Raw genomic sequence first — 15,709 nt, 5'->3', positions numbered from 1 at the left:
AAGCCATGAGGAGTAGATGAGAGTCATATGCACAATTACACGAGATGTGGAGCTTGTTCAGCCATTTACCAGCTCTATGACCTTCATTGATGACTTATTTCCATTTTACAGATGTGCAAGTCAAGGCTTAGAGAGGCTAACTACAACCTCATGGGATTGCTGTGAGAATTAGGTTTGTTTTTTTTTTTTAATGTGGATTTTTTAAGTCTTTACTGAATGTGTCACGATACTGCTTCTGTTTTATGCCTTGGCTTTTTGGCCACAAGGCATGTGGGATCTCAGCTCCCCAAGGAAGGAAGGAAGGAAGGTGAAGTCTCTCAGTCGTGTCTGACTCTTTGCAACCCCATGGACTGTAGTCTACCAGGCTCTTCCGTCCATGGGATTTTCCAGGCAAGAATACTGGAGTGGGTAGCCTTTCCCTTCTCCAGGAGATCTTCCTGACCCAGGGATTGAACCTGGGTCTCCCGCGTTGTAGGCAGACGTTTTACCATCTGAGCACCAGGGAAGGGAATCAAACCTGCACCTCTGGCATTGGAAGGCCAAATCCTAATTACTGGTCCACCAGGGAAGTCCGTGATTACATTTTTGAACTTGCATATGTGTATACACTATCAGAAGTCCTGCCCCCCACCAGTCCCTGTCAGCACCATTAGTTCTCCGATTGCTGACACAGGTGTGCATGCTTAGCCGCTCAATCATGTCCAACTCTTTTCGACCCTGTGAAGTGTAGCCTGCCAGGCTTCTCTGTCCATGGGATTTTTCAGGTGAGAATACTGGAGTGGGTTCCTATTTCCTCCTTCAGGGGATCTTCCCAGCCCAGCGACTGAACCCACAGCTCCTGTGTCTCCTGCATTGCAAGCAGATTCTTTACCCATTGAGCCATGGGGAACCCCCCTGACGCAGGGGTCCCTTGCATGTTCTGCTTCCACACATCTACTCCATGTCCCCTAGTCACCATGCTGAATGAGTCAAGTCCAAGTTAAAAGAGACTTTCTAAGGCTTCCTTGGTGGCTCAGCTCATAAAGAATCAGCCTGCAATGTGGAAGAACTGGGTTCGATCCCTGGGTTGGGAAGATCCCCTGGAGAAGGAGTCAGCTACCCACTCCAGTGGCTACTGCCACCCAACTACAGGTGATTTTATGAGCAAGTGCTCAAGATCACCACTTAAAGTGATGAAGCAAACAACCAAAGCCATAAACCAAAGTGCATGAAGAGGCTGAGAACTCTTGTGAGGTTTCTAAAGTCAAGTGATACCCAGCAGTTTCTAAATCAGAAGGATATGACTACAGAGTTGGGAGAGGGAATGGCTCCCATGCTGCCCTGAAACTGGCTGTATCCTCAGCTCTAGGCAGCATTTTCAAAGCCATTGATTCATCCAGGACTGGCCTGTGGCATCTTTTTCTTACTGTTGCATCACTCTTTCCTTCTTCCGCCCACTTCGCACCTCAGTTCTTGTTATCTTAAGGTTCTCACCAAGGTCTGCTCTCTACTCCACAAACAGGCTCATCCACAGCACTAATGTACCCCGATCTCAGTCTGTGTAACCGCAGACTCCTGCCTCCACATCACCTGGCCTGCCTGAAACAACATGGATTCCCTGGACCCATCACATAGCGACTGAGTTAGAATTTCCCAGAGCTAGCCACTTTCACTTTTCACTTTCATGCATTGGAGAAGGAAATGGCAACCCACTCCAGTGGTCTTGCCTGGAGAATCCCAGGGACGGGGGAGCCTGGTGGGCTGCCGTCTATGGGGTCGCACAGAGTCGGACACGACTGAAACGACTTAGCAGCAGCAGCAGCAGCAGCAGCCTTGGGTCATTTATACCTCAAACAAGTTCCCCAGGTCATTCTGATGTATCTAGAAATCACTCTTTTCAGCAATAAAACCTGATCTGCAATGGCTGAAATACAGATGTTCCTTGGTTAGTCTTTGGAAACCATTTCCTTTATTTAGCTGCAACTTATTCTAGGCTTCCAGTTTTAACCCACTAAAATGATTAACTGGGGACTTTCAAAGACCGGACAGATGGTGGGCCAGATGCTTGGAGTGGATAGAGGTAAGTGGAGGGACTTTCTCAGTCCTGCCCTGAAGTCACTGTGGTTCTGTCCCACATGTTGCCAATAACAACATTGGTCTACCAGTTTGGGGTGGATTTCAAGAGAACTCAAGAGGTGGAAGAGCTTGTCAATAAAGATAAACATTGCAAAAATTACCCAAGGTGCTGTCTGAATTCAGGGTAAGGAAGAAACACAAATCTCCATTTTCCCAGTTTACTTCGGGAGAGGTTCTGGCTATCCAAAAAGTCACTTTTGCTGAGAGTTACCACATGGGGGTTAGAACTTTTTATCAAGACAGAGTGAAAGTCAGTTCATGGAGCCTCCAGGCTCCATTATATCACATTGTTGTTGGCAGAGAAGACATGCTTAAAAGTTTTTTGGAAGTGAAAGAATGAATGGATGGATGAGTGGGTGGGTGGATCGGGGGTGGATGGATGGTGGTGTTAGTGGGTTAACTGAGAAGGAGAGTTGAAACAGTGAGGAGAGATTTTACTTCTTACTGTATGTTTCTATGGTGGTGAGATTATGAAAAGTTTTACTTTCTATATGTTTTACAGATTTTGAAAAAAAGTGTTTTAAAGCATTCTGCAAAAAATGAGGATATGAAAATCACACCGAAATTAAGAGTTTTTCTTTCTTTCTTTTAGGTGATTCAGAGGGCTTTGCAGGCTTTTTAAGGAATTCATGAGCACAGAGAAACAAAGGTTATGGATTGAATTGATAATAATGGTAACAACAATATTGTGCCTGCAAGCGTGCTAAGTCACTTTAGTCATGTCCAACTGTTTGTGACCCCATGGACTGTAGCCCACCAGGCTCCTCTGTCCCTGGGATTCTCCAGGCAAGATTACTGGAGTGGGTTGCCATGCCCTCCTCCAGAGGGTCTTTCTGATCCAGGAATTGGACTCACATCTCCTGTGCCTCGTGCAGATAGATTCTTACTGCTGGGCCACCAGTTAAGAGAAAGTCGCTCAGTCATGCCCAACTCTTTGTGACCCTATAAGGCAATGGCGCCCCACTCCAGTACTCTTGCCTGGAAAATCCCATGGACGGAGGAGCCTGGAAGGCTGCAGTACATGGGGTCGCTGAGGGTCGGACACAACTGAGCGACTTCACTTTCACTTTTCACTTTCACACATTGGAGAAGGAAATGGCAACCCACTCCAGTGTTCTTGCCTGGAGAATCCCAGGGACGGAGGAGCCTGGTGGGCTGCCATCTATGGGGTCGCACAGAGTCAGACATGACTGAAGCAACTTAGCAGCAGCAGCAGCAACAGCAGCAGACTATACAGTGAACTATACAGTGAATTGAACTGAAACTATACAGTCCATGGAATTCTCCAGGCCAGAACACTAGAATGGGTAGCCTTTCTCTTCTACAGGGCATCTTCCCAACTCAGGGATCGAACCCAGGTCTCCCGCCTTGCAGGCAGATTCTGTACCAGCTGAGCCACAAGAGAAGCCCCCTGAGCCCCCAGGGAAGCCCTAATGACAATACTAGTTCATATAAAATGCTCATATGAACTGCTCCACAACTATTTGTCACAATTTCACTCAATTCTCACAGCAACCCTATGATGTGGATTCTATGATCAATCTATCTCACAGGTCAAGATGAGGAGTGTAGAGTGTATCTAACTTACCTAACGTCACTCAGCTCACAAGAGGAGGATCCCAGGTTCAGATAGAAGTTGAGTTTAATAACACTTTTCTATAATTCCCATTACTAAGGCTGTGCAACACTGGGCAAGCTAACCAATGTGCATGGTTTTCTCATTGGGAAAATGAGGTTCACCAAAGTACCTATTTTTGGTAGGTCTTCAGTTCAGTTCAGTCACTCAGTTGGGTCCGACTCTTTGTAACCCCATGAATCACAGCACACCAGGCCTCCCTGTCCATCACCAACTCCGAGAGCCTACTCAAACTCATGTTCATCGTGTCCATGATGCCATCCAATCATCTCATCCTCTGTTGTCACCTTCTCCTCCTGCCTTCAATCTTTCCCAGCATCAGGGTCTTTTCCAGTGAGTCAGTTCTTCACATCAGGTGGCCTAAGTATTGGAGTTTCAGCTTCAGCATCAGTCCTTCCAATGAATATTCAGGTTGGATCTCCTTGCAGTCCAAGGGACTCTCAAGAGTCTTCTCCAACACCACAATTCAAAAGCATTAATTCTTTGGTGCTCAGCTTTCTTTATAGTCCAACTGTCACATCCATACATGACCACTGGAAAAACCATAGCTTTGACTAGACAGACCTTTGTTGGTAAAGTAACGTCTCTGCTTTTTAATATGCTGTCTAGGATGGTCATAACTTTTCTTCAAAAGAGCAAGCATCTTTTAATTTCATGGCTGCATTCACCATCTGCAGTGATTTTGGAGCCCCCCAAAATAAAGTCTCTCACTGTTTCCATTGTTTCCCCATCTATTTGCCATGAAGTGATGGAACCAGATGCCATGATCTTAGTTTTCTGAATGTTGAGTTTTAAGCCAACTTTTTCCCTTTCCTCTTTCACTTTCATCAACAGGCTCTTCAGTTCTTCTTCGCTTTCTGACATAAGGGGGTGTCATCTGTGTATCTGAGGTTATTGATGTTTCTCCCAGCAATCTTGATTCCAGCTTGTGCTTCAACCAGCCCAGCATTTCTCATGATATACTCTGCATATAAGTTAAATAAGCAGGGTAACAATATACAGCCTTGACGTACTCCTTTTCCTATTTGGAACCAGTCTGTTGTTCCATGTCCAGTTCTAACTGCTGCTTCTTGACCAGCATACGGATTTCTCAGCAGGCAGGTCAGGTGGTCTGGTATTCCCATCTCTTTAAGAATTTTCCACAGTTTATTGTGATCCACACAGTCAAAATATTTGGTGTAGTCAATAAAGCAGAAGTAGATGTTTTTCTTGAACTTTCTCACTTTTTTGATGATCCAGCAGATGTTGGCAATTTGATCTCTGGTTCCTCTGCCTTTTCTAAATCCAGCTTGTACATCTGGAAGTTCATAGTTCACATACTGTTAAAGCCTGGCTTGGAGAATTTTGAGCATTACTTTGCTAGATGAGTACAACTGTGCAGTAGTTTGAGCATCCTTTGGCATTGCCTTTCTTTGGGATTGGAATGAAAACTGACCTTTCCCAGTCCTGTGGCCATTGCTGAGTTTTCCAGATTTGTTGGCATATTGAGTGCAGCACTTTCACTAGGTCTTACTGTGACAAATAAAAGAGTCAATGCATGTAAAATACTGGAACAGTATTAGGCATGTAGCAGGAATTTGAAAAACCTTAGTTATGACCTAAAATAATAATTATAATAATTATTACCTTCTCAATAATAGATACAGGAGAGTAATTGAAAAAGTGCTGAATATATAGCAAGAATTTAATAATTCTGTTATTAATTTAATATCCTAGTGGCTCAGACAGTAAAGAATCTGCTTGCAATGCAGAAGACATGGGTTCCATCCCTGGGTTGGAAGATCCCCTGGAGAAGGAAATGGCAACCCACTCCATTATTCTTGCCCGAGAAATCCCATGGACAGAGGAGCCTGGCGGGCTATAGTCCATGGGGTTGCAAGGAGTTGGACACAACTGAGTGGCTAACATATCACACACTAGCATTGTTAGATTAATAGCAATCTCCTCAGTTATGCTTTGTGTTATTATTACTACTCTTTTCTAAAATTTTTAAACAACTTTTTATTTTACATCAGAGCATAGCCAATTAGTAATGTTGTGAAAGCTTCAGATAGACACCAAAGGGACTCAACCATACATATACATATATCCATTCTCCTGCAAACTCCTCTCTCATCCAGGCTGCCACATAACATTGAGAAGAGTTCCCTGTGTATCCACTAGGACCTTGTTGGTCATTCATTTAAATACAACAATGTGTATGTGTCTATCCCAAAGTCTCTAACCATCTCTTGCCCCAATTCTTCCCCCTGGGAACCATAAGTTCATTCTCTAAGGCTGTGAGTCTGTTTCTGTTTTGTTCAGTTCAGTTCAGTTCAGTCGCTCAGTCGTGTCCAACTCTTTGTGACCCCATGAATCACAGCATGCCAGGCCTCCCTGTCCATCACCAACTCCCGGAGTTCACTGAGACTCACGTCCATCGAGTCAGTGATGCCATCCAGCCATCTCATCCTCTGTCGTCCCCTTCTCCTCCTGCCCCCAATCCCTTCCAGCATCAGAGTCTTTTCCAATGAGTCAGCTCTTCGCATGAGGAGGTCAAAGTACTGGAATTTCAGCTTCAACATCATTCCTTCCAAAGAAATCCCAGGGCTGATCTCCTTCAGAATGGACTGGTTGGATCTCCTTGCAGTCCAAGGGCCTCTCAAGAGTCTTCTCCAAAACCACAGTTCAAAAGCACCAATTCTTCGGTGCTCAGCTTTCTTCGCAGTCCAACTCTCACATCCATACATGACCGCAGGAAAAACCATAACCTTGACTAGATGGACCTTTGTTGGCAAAGTAATGTCTCTGCTTTTCAATATGCTATCTAAACAAGTTCAATTGTATCATTTCTTTTTAGATCCCACATATAAGGGATGTCATATGATATTTCTCCTTTTCTGTCTGACTTACTTCACTCAGCATGACAATCCCTAGATCCAACCATATTACTGCTGCTACTGCTAAGTCACTTCAGTCGTGTCCAACTCTGTGTGACCCCATACACAGCAGCCCACCAGGCTCCCCCATCCCTGGGATTCTCCAGGCAAGAACACTGGAGTGGGTTGCCATTTCCTTCTCCAATGCATGAAAGTGAAAAGTGAAAGTGAAGTAGCTCAGTCGTGTCCAACCCTCAGCGACCCCATGGATTGCAGCCCACCAGGCTCCTCTGTCCATGGGATTTTCCAGGCAGGAATACTGGAGTGGGGTGCCATTGCCTTCTCCGAACCATATTACTATATATGGCATTATTTCATTCTCCTTACTAGCTAATATTCCATTGTACCTATATACCATATCTTCTTTGCTCATTCACCTGTTAATGGACATTTAGGTTGCTTCCATGTCTTGGCTACTGTAAACAGTGCTGCAATGAACATTGGGGTGCATGTATCCTATCGGATCATATTTTTGGGGGGTATATGGCCAGGAGGGGTATTGTAGGGTCATATGGCAGCACTAGTTTGTTATTTAACTATTATTACTGTTCTTACTATTGCATAAAGAAGACTACAGAAGAACTCTGATGATTTAAGCCTTGAGGGTGTCAGTTAAGACTTGGTTGGTTGTTTTATCCAGAACCTTCTCATACACATCATTATCAACTGCTGGCAAGGCAGCTGAAGAATGAAATAAATGTGTAGGATTGACATCTCACATCATATTACACCCTCCAGACTGCTGGGCTGGATGTGGTAACCAAGCAGCTGTCAGAAACCATTCCATAGGCCTTGCTCCTGACTCACAATTGCTCATCTCCAGGGATATGATGGTAAATCTTTAGGAGTTTTGGTTTCAGTGAAGAGGAAACATTTTGATCCACACCCACTCCATCCCTGGGGAGAAGGGAGGCTACACTTTATCCCATGACTCATTTGATTTCCTAGAAGATTCCTCCTGCTTCAAGGGCTCAGTGGAAATGACACTGGCATGGATGAAGGAAAGAATTTTCATACACGACCCACATCATTGGCATCATAGTAAAGAAAACTGAGCTGCATACTTGAGGGTGCTCACTTTGCTAGGAATTCTAGGAAGTAAAGGCAGATCTTTAATGTTTAAAACTAAGAGGTCTGTTCTGCTTTGCATGTTCAATTCAGTTCAGTCGTTCGGTCACGTGCGACTCTTTGCGACCCCATGAATCACAGCACGCCAGGCCTCCCTGTCCATCACCAACTGCTGGAGTCTACCCAAACCCATGTCCATTGAGTCGGTGATGCCATCTAACCATCTCATCCTCTGTCGTCCCCTTCTCCTCCTGCCTTCTATCTTTCCCAACATCAGGGTCTTTTCTAATGAGTCAGCTCTTCGCATCAGGTGGCCAAAATATTGGACTTTCAGCTTCAACATCAGTCCTTCCAGTGAACACCCAGGACTGATCTCCTTTAGGATGGACTGGTTGGATCTCCTTGCAGTCCAAGGGACTCTCAAGAGTCTTCTCCAACACCACAGTTCAAAAGCATCAATTCTTCAGCCCTCAGCTTTCTTTATAGTCCAACTCTCACACCCGTACATGACTACTGGAAAAAACCATAGCTTTGACTAGACAGACCCAAAGCCTTTGACAATGTGGATCACAATAAACTGGAAAACTCTGAAGGAGATGGGAATACCAGACCATCTGACCTGCCTCTTGAGAAACCTGTATGCAGGTCAGGAAGCAACAGTTAGAACTGGATATGGAACAGACTGGTTCCAAATAGGAAAAGGAGTACATCAAGGCTGTATATTGTTACCCTGCTTATTTAACTTATATGCAGAGTACATCATGAGAAATGCTGGGCTGGAGGAAGTTTTGCATATTACCATTTATTAAACTTTCAGCAAGCTCAGAATGGATTCAAAAGACAAAAGACTATTTTTTTTGGCTATGCGTATGTGGGATCTTAGTTCCCCAACCAGGGATCGAACCTACGCCCTCTGCATTGGAAGCACGGTGCCTTAACCACTGGACCACCAGAGAAGTCCTTAAAAGATATTTTAAAATATTTTTACAGCATGACATTGTGTGTGACTTTAAATCTTCACACAAAAGAAGTATTTAGAAATCTAGCCTTGCCTGGGAAGTTGAAGAATCAATACAATAATTGAAAAGAACACACTATTGTATGAGAATCTTTTCCGTGTTTCCAAAGTCAATAAAGTAATGATCAGAACAGACCGGAACTATTAACTATGGTTCATGAAATCATGAGGAACATCTTCTTGATCTGAGACCCTGGGGCTTTCAGCTCGCCCACTTGTTCCTGAAGTTTTAGTAGGAATTTACTACAGGCACATCACTGTGCTTGGTGATAAAATACAAGTTGAGAACAGATTTTGCCCTTGTAAGGTGGGAAGTAAGGGCCAAGAAAAGGAAGAAGAGATGAAACAGGTGGAATTTCAGGGGAAGGAAAGTGGAGGAGGATTGGGGAGGCAGGTGCAGGGGGCTGGAACAGGCAGAGTGAAGGACTCTGTAACCCAGAATTCCCGTGGCAAACAGAACACACGTGTTGTTTGGTCTAAGAGTGGTTTTACTGTATTCCCAGGTAGGCATACAGGACCATTGTAGGGATCTGAAATGAATACATGTAAAAATCGTTCTATCTGGTAGATACTGAACACAAGAAATTTCCAGTAACTGGAGGTGACACAGATCCCTTGTGAAGGAGAAGAAGCTTATGCTGTCCTGGGCTACCCTAGACTTCAGAACCACTGACCATAAACACACATGAGATGAAGTGAAGTCAATACCACTTACATGATTCAAACAAAAAAACCCCCACCCCACGTACACACCAAAGACTTTGATATCAGTATAAACACCAGCTCCTCTTCTCCCTGGCTATATAATCTTAGGCAAGTTAATTCACCTCCATGAACCTCAATTGCCTTTTCTGTCAATTGGGAACCATAATACCATCTTTGCAGTGTTGTGGGGATTACACTTGAGAGGTATGAAGCACTCTCATGACTCTTGGCAGATAAAAGGAAAGCCATAAAGATCATGGTGATCATGACAATGTTAAAGAATCAAGATTTAGCGTCTCTGGACCACAGCTTTCTCTACTGTAAAACTAGAGGGTGGAACCAGATTTCCAAGAGCACTTAATCCAGTGTGATGGCACTTTTTCTTGCATGGCCTGAGAACTGCCTCTTTTATTTATTTATTTATTCATTTTCTGTATGAGTCATGAGAACCCAGATCTAAGAGGCATTTCATTTTGGACACCAGAATACTGGAGAAGTGATTCTTCCACACACCCTGGGTCATGCCACATCCTTGGGATCTTGGCCCTATCTTAGTGTAGTGTATCCTGATATTGCTCAGATTCACTATTACTGACTGATATTTCTGGCTTGTCTGGTTTTTGGTTTTTTGGTTTTGTGTGTATGTGTGTGTTCTTTTCCTCCAGGGCAGAGATGGGTGAACTTTTTATGTAAGGGGTCAAACAGTAAACTTTATAGGCTTTGCAGCCTACGCAGTCTTGGTCACAACTACTCAACTCTGTCTTTTAGCACAAAAAGCAACCCTAGACAATACATGAGCAAATAGTAGGATGGGTCCCAACAAAACTATTTATGGGCACTGAATATGAATTTTGCATAACCACGTGTTGTGATTATTAATATTCTGGATTTTTTTTCAGCAAAATAAAAACATAGAACCCATTCTTAACTCACAGGCCACACAAAACAAATGGCAGATAAGATCTGGCCCACAGGCTTTATAGTTTTCCTGCTCATTATCTATGGAAAGTTCCAAAAAAGAGAGTTCCATTCCTTCTTTTCAAAGTCTTTCCAGAGAAATCTTTCCTTGATTCATGCCTGCTCACTCTTTCCTGCTAGGAGGGTTCAGGGTCCTATGGAGACCCCACGACCACCTCACACCCCACCACAATGATGTAAGAACAGATCCACTTACCACATGATCATGATCACTAACTTCATTACAATTTCATTCAAAATGTTGAAGAATTCCACCATCAACTTGGCCTGCTCACCCATCTTCCCCATGGCAATGCCAAAAGCAATGAAAAACCCTATCAGACCTGTTGGGGGAATCACAGAACACAAAAGGACAAATGATAAGATACGTGTTTTCTTCTTGTTTGTAACCATCCCCTGTGTTACGAACTTGAGAGGTATGAAGCCACATTCTCACCACCGGCTAAGCATTAAAAGACAGAAGTATTACGTCCCACACTGAAAATACCTTTCCCCTGCATAACTATGGCTTTCCTGAATATTTTCCACATGAGCAAGTTGAACTATAAGCAGGTTAGTTCCTTGGAGAAAATGAATTCATTTTCATTCCAAACTAAAAAGTACTCTCTTCTCTCTTCCCTCCCCCCTCACTTATGAAGTCATGTGTAAGCAGATTCCATTAGTACATAGATTAACGAAGAAAGGCTTGTTGGGACTTGGGGATTATCATGCAGACCTTGGAGCCAATATTAGAAGAGTAGAGACCAATTAGCCAATTCAGTCTTTGCCAGGGTTATGTCTATATTAGTTTGGTGTTATCCCAAATTAATGCATGGTTGGTATATGTTTTACTCTAGGAAAATCCTAAACATGAAATTATTTTTCTATTGCTTATTTGAGAAGGAGGAAGAAATCTTGAAAAATCAAAGGGAAAGCAATGAGAAATCCAAAACAGCTGGGAAACCCCAGATGACCCAGTTTGTTTGGCTTTAACCTGTTATTTATTAATTCATCATCATTTTTTCCATGGTCCAAACGGTTAGAACACTTTCTTTTTTATTGTGTGTGCTTTTTTTTTTTTTTTTCCAGAATCATAAAACTAGAATATACTCTTTGTTATTTCCTAGCCCCTTGGCCCTCTTCTCCTTTTACTTGATGTCACTTGACTTCCATCTAAGTGCAGCCCCACCCCAGCTCCCAGGGTCAATCTAATCCCAGGCCAGGAGGGTCTGGGGAACCCTGTCCCCACCTCTTGATGTCAGCGTCAAATTGCACTAAGTCCTGGACCAAGACCAACCGCCAACCTTGGATCTTATTTCCGTGTTGCCTTTGCCTCATTCTCTGAGTATCTGTCCTGGAAACCTGCCTGATATGTTAGTTCCTCCAAGGCAAGACCCAGCTTTTCTCTCCCCAGAAAATTCTCTCCGCCATCACTCCCTCCACCCCTCTTCCTCAGCATCTCACTCTGGAGCCTCACCCAGACTCTCCCAGTGTCTGGGGTGCACTCCATGGCTAACAGATGTCCCCATACTGCCTGTGGGGGGTGGGGTGTCTCTGGATTTCTGATAACCAGTCATCATGTGCCCCTCAACTACCAATCTGTGATTGCCAATCTTCGTGTTCCAATGCTAATGACTTGCATGGACTATAAACAAATGTCATTGTTCCCTTGGCAACAGGCCCTTGCTTGCCCATATGACTTATTTTCTGCCCTGCAGTATGGGCCATCCACTCTTCCCTCTCTTCCCTTCCTCTTCCCTACACCTACTCTGTCCCACTTTGGCAGACTTTATTTCTAGCCCCTCCCTATTATATCCAGTTTCCTATAGTGTCCATTTATGCCCACAGTCTTGAGCCATATCAAGGTAAATTATAGCATTATGATTTGATTCTCTTAGAGGAAAATTCTTTCTGTCCAAACTTCTGAATTTACCTTTTCCTTAGTTACCAAAACCATTCATTTCTCATACCAAGTACGTATCAACCCAGATTGTTCAACTATCCTTTGCTGGACCTTCTCTTCTTCAGAAAAAAGAATCTAGCACTTGCACTGAAATTCTTAATCCATGATATTTAATATTTCCCCCTTTTCAACTCTTAGCCAGAAAGATTAACTAGTGACTTACAAGTCAGTTTTGGCTATAAACACAAAGGCTTAATGAGAATTAGTGTGACCTAGAATTAGAGTGACCTAGTTCTGCAGTAACAGAGGAAATCAAATTTAGGCTCATCTCAAACCCACAGAGAGGAGTTTTCTAGGTGTATGGTGAGTGATAGTCTGTGAATATCATGGCTGAGAATAGCTAGTGCCACATGCTTAATTCCATCTGGAAATTTTAAGAGAAAATACCCAAGGTCTCAAGGTTCCAAAGAACTAGAATAAAATAGCATCCCTGGCAGGGTCAGCAGAAACTGTCCATCTCCATGAGTATAAGAGAAAGAGATGTTGAAAGGAGTAATCTCTCACAGGAGTTGACTTAAGTGGTTGGGATTGAATTGAAGTGAAGCCCAGAGTAGTCTGGAGGTTTGGGGAGTAGAGAAATGAGTCTTTAAAGAAGTGGGAGGCTGGAACCGGAGTTTTTATCTTCACTATTGCAATGCTTGATCCTCGGGACTTTCCAAAGCCAAAAAACAAACAAAAACCAAAAAAAAAAAAAAAAAGCCACCATCTCTGCCTTGGAAGACCATGGAAAGAACCTTATTTCAGCCATGATTTATAAATGGGAAGTTTCTCAACAGTCTAACTTCCCTTAGCTGTTCAGGGCCTCAATCTGCACTTAGAAGCCCATGGCCAGCCTGTCATTTCCCTCTGTAAACACTGCCTCACTGAACTCACTCACTGGAACAGCCAGTGTTGCATTTGAACAAAGCCCTCTTAGACTTGGTCACGGGGTTGAGCGAGTCCTGAATGGTGTTGAAACTCCCCAATACAGCCAAAGGTCATGTGACTTCCCAGAATCCACCAAGACCTTGGAAATGACCACAAAAAGTCTTCTGAATGATTCACTCCAGAGCCCTGACCCCATTACTCATGGCCACAGTACAAAACGGTGGGGCCACATTGACCGTGGGTCGTGGGGGGTCAAGGGGAGTTGGGAATGCCTGAAAGGGCCCCAGATATCCAGACAGTGGCAAAGAAGAGCCACTCAAGGTTGGATGCGGAGGGTGTTTGCAAATCCTTCTCCTCAGAGGAACCCTCCCACTTTCTCTTTCCTCCTCTCGCCTCCCACTGATTGTCAACAATATTTATTGATCTTCTGTTGCCTGGCAACCTGGTCTGCTTATCTCTTCCCTCACTCTCACTTCCTGCCAGGTCAAAGAAAAAGACACTTTTTAGTGGTGGGGCAATCTTGCTGAGTCAACCATTCTGGCTGAGTAAGGAGTACGGTCACCAAATTGAGGGGGAAAAAAAGGACTCCCAGATGAAATCTGAATTTCAGATAAAGAATGCATTTTTTAAATACAAGTATATCCGGTGCAATATTTGGGACATAACCCTTTAACACTATCTGTTGTTTATCTGAAATTCACATGAAATGGGCACCCTGTATATTATCTGACACCCCTACCAAAGAGACAAGGGCATTTGATCTCCTAGATGACAAAGTGAGCTCAATCTTCTCTAAAGAGCTCTCATTCAAATCCTTAGAAAGCTCTCTCTGCATGGATCAGCATATTTCTTCCACATAGATTTCCCATTTCTCGTACCTTATGACCAAATGCCCCTCTGTCTTGGCTTGGCGACACCATTCTAGCAGCGGACTGGGTTATGGTGGGGAGAATGGACCCGGGGGTGGGTGGGGAGTCAACTGAGCAGGGAGTATCCTCTGTGGGTTTTTCCTACTGAGCAGCTCACCTTTAATGACGAGAGCAGCTCACATGAGAAAGCACACGGCACGTACCGCTGGGCCCACATGCACAATCTCACTGAACCCTCGCAATGATCTACAAGAGAAATGCCAACTCCATGCCCACTTTACAGATGAATCTTGAGACATAGAGGAATCTGTCCACAACTAGATAATCAGTGAATGGCCCATACGGGATCCAAACAGGATCCAAACCAGTCTAACTGCAGAGTCCAAGAACCCCTGTGATGGCATGCTCAGAAGGTTCCACACTTGGGGAAAGGGCTCCCTGGAATCCCAGCTTTGAAAACAAAAGCTTCTCCTTTTAAGAAGTTCCTTTTAGCACCAATGCAACACTCTCCACTTCTAAAAGCACTGCCTTCTAAAAGACTGTGAGGACTGGGGCGGGACAGCTCCTATGCCTACACAGTCCTGGGATTCACACAAGGGTGGCTAGAAGAGAAAGAAATGAAAGACTCGGATGTGTAACCTCATGAAATGGAGAGTCAGAGAAAGTGACTGGCCAACACCAGGCAGAAAGTCGGGGGAAGTGCCCCGTGAGTGTCAGTCCCTCTCCTTCTCAGACTCCAGTCCCCACACCCCCAAGTGGTATTGCTCCTGCCTTCTCCCTTGCCCTTCATCTCAGCTCTCAGTCCCAGTTACCCTCAAATCGATCCCCAGAGAAAGCCTCTTGCTCCACCTACAGGACAGCAGGGCGACTGGCTTTCTGAGAAGGAAACCGGGAAGGCCAGCCGTGGGGCCCCGGCAGAGGTGTCTCCCGCAAGGAGATGAAGACAAGGGTACTCACCTAAGACGTTCATGCCGTCCTTGAACTCCAGGCCCTTCTTGATGACCACCTGGGTCTCCTCCGGAACCTCGGTCACAGTCTCATTTAACAGTGAGAGGACAGCGTTGGTGGCATTGCCATCCTCGTCTGATGGGGGGGCCACCAGGACTTTCTTCGTCACTGTTTGGATCTAATGGGATGGGGGAAAAGAACATAAAGATGAGACGCTGTTAAAATCACCAAAATCCTAGCCAATTATGTGTTTTTAAATTCCTAACATGTCAAAAATAAGAAATGTCATAAACGAGATTATAAAATTGGGGAATATTTTATATGTCTGTGTTTGACAGAGTGATGCTTTAAGGCACAAATACAGGTGAGAAATGGCTGTCCTCATCCCATGGTAGGGACAGGATTTATAACATTCTCTTGTAATTACTATGAGCAGTATGGTCAGTAATGGGACACAAGCTTTGAGCGGAGGGACGCCTGTCTACTTCTTTCATGCCCAGGGAGACAATACCAAATATGAAACCCAGTTGGATGACCTGCTGGCCCCTGTGATGGGTCTTGGATCTGGCCAGGAATAGGAGGGTCTTGGTGGGGTTAGGACCCCATGACCCACACGATTTGCTTCTCTATGCCTGGTTTCCGTCA

The 15,709-nt window shown here is 44.3% G+C and overlaps 1 protein-coding gene across 9 annotated transcripts in view; it reads right to left on the bottom strand.

The window, feature by feature from the left end:
- Positions 1-15,709, bottom strand: part of SLC1A2 (solute carrier family 1 member 2) — a 168,091-nt gene that overhangs the window by 39,967 nt on the left and 112,415 nt on the right. For all 9 annotated transcript variants that reach the window (XM_025266221.3, XM_006062355.4, XM_044929258.2 and 6 more), the window contains exons 5-6: positions 15,074-15,242; positions 10,635-10,761 (exon numbers count right to left, since the gene is read on the bottom strand). In XM_025266221.3, coding sequence (XP_025122006.1) covers positions 10,635-10,761; positions 15,074-15,242 — 296 coding nt within the window. The remainder of the gene's footprint in view (positions 1-10,634; positions 10,762-15,073; positions 15,243-15,709) is intronic.

Source organism: Bubalus bubalis, chromosome 16 (assembly GCF_019923935.1).
Source record: "Bubalus bubalis isolate 160015118507 breed Murrah chromosome 16, NDDB_SH_1, whole genome shotgun sequence".
Classification (NCBI taxonomy): Eukaryota; Metazoa; Chordata; class Mammalia; order Artiodactyla; family Bovidae; genus Bubalus; species Bubalus bubalis.
This window is presented reverse-complemented; position numbering and strand designations above follow the sequence as displayed.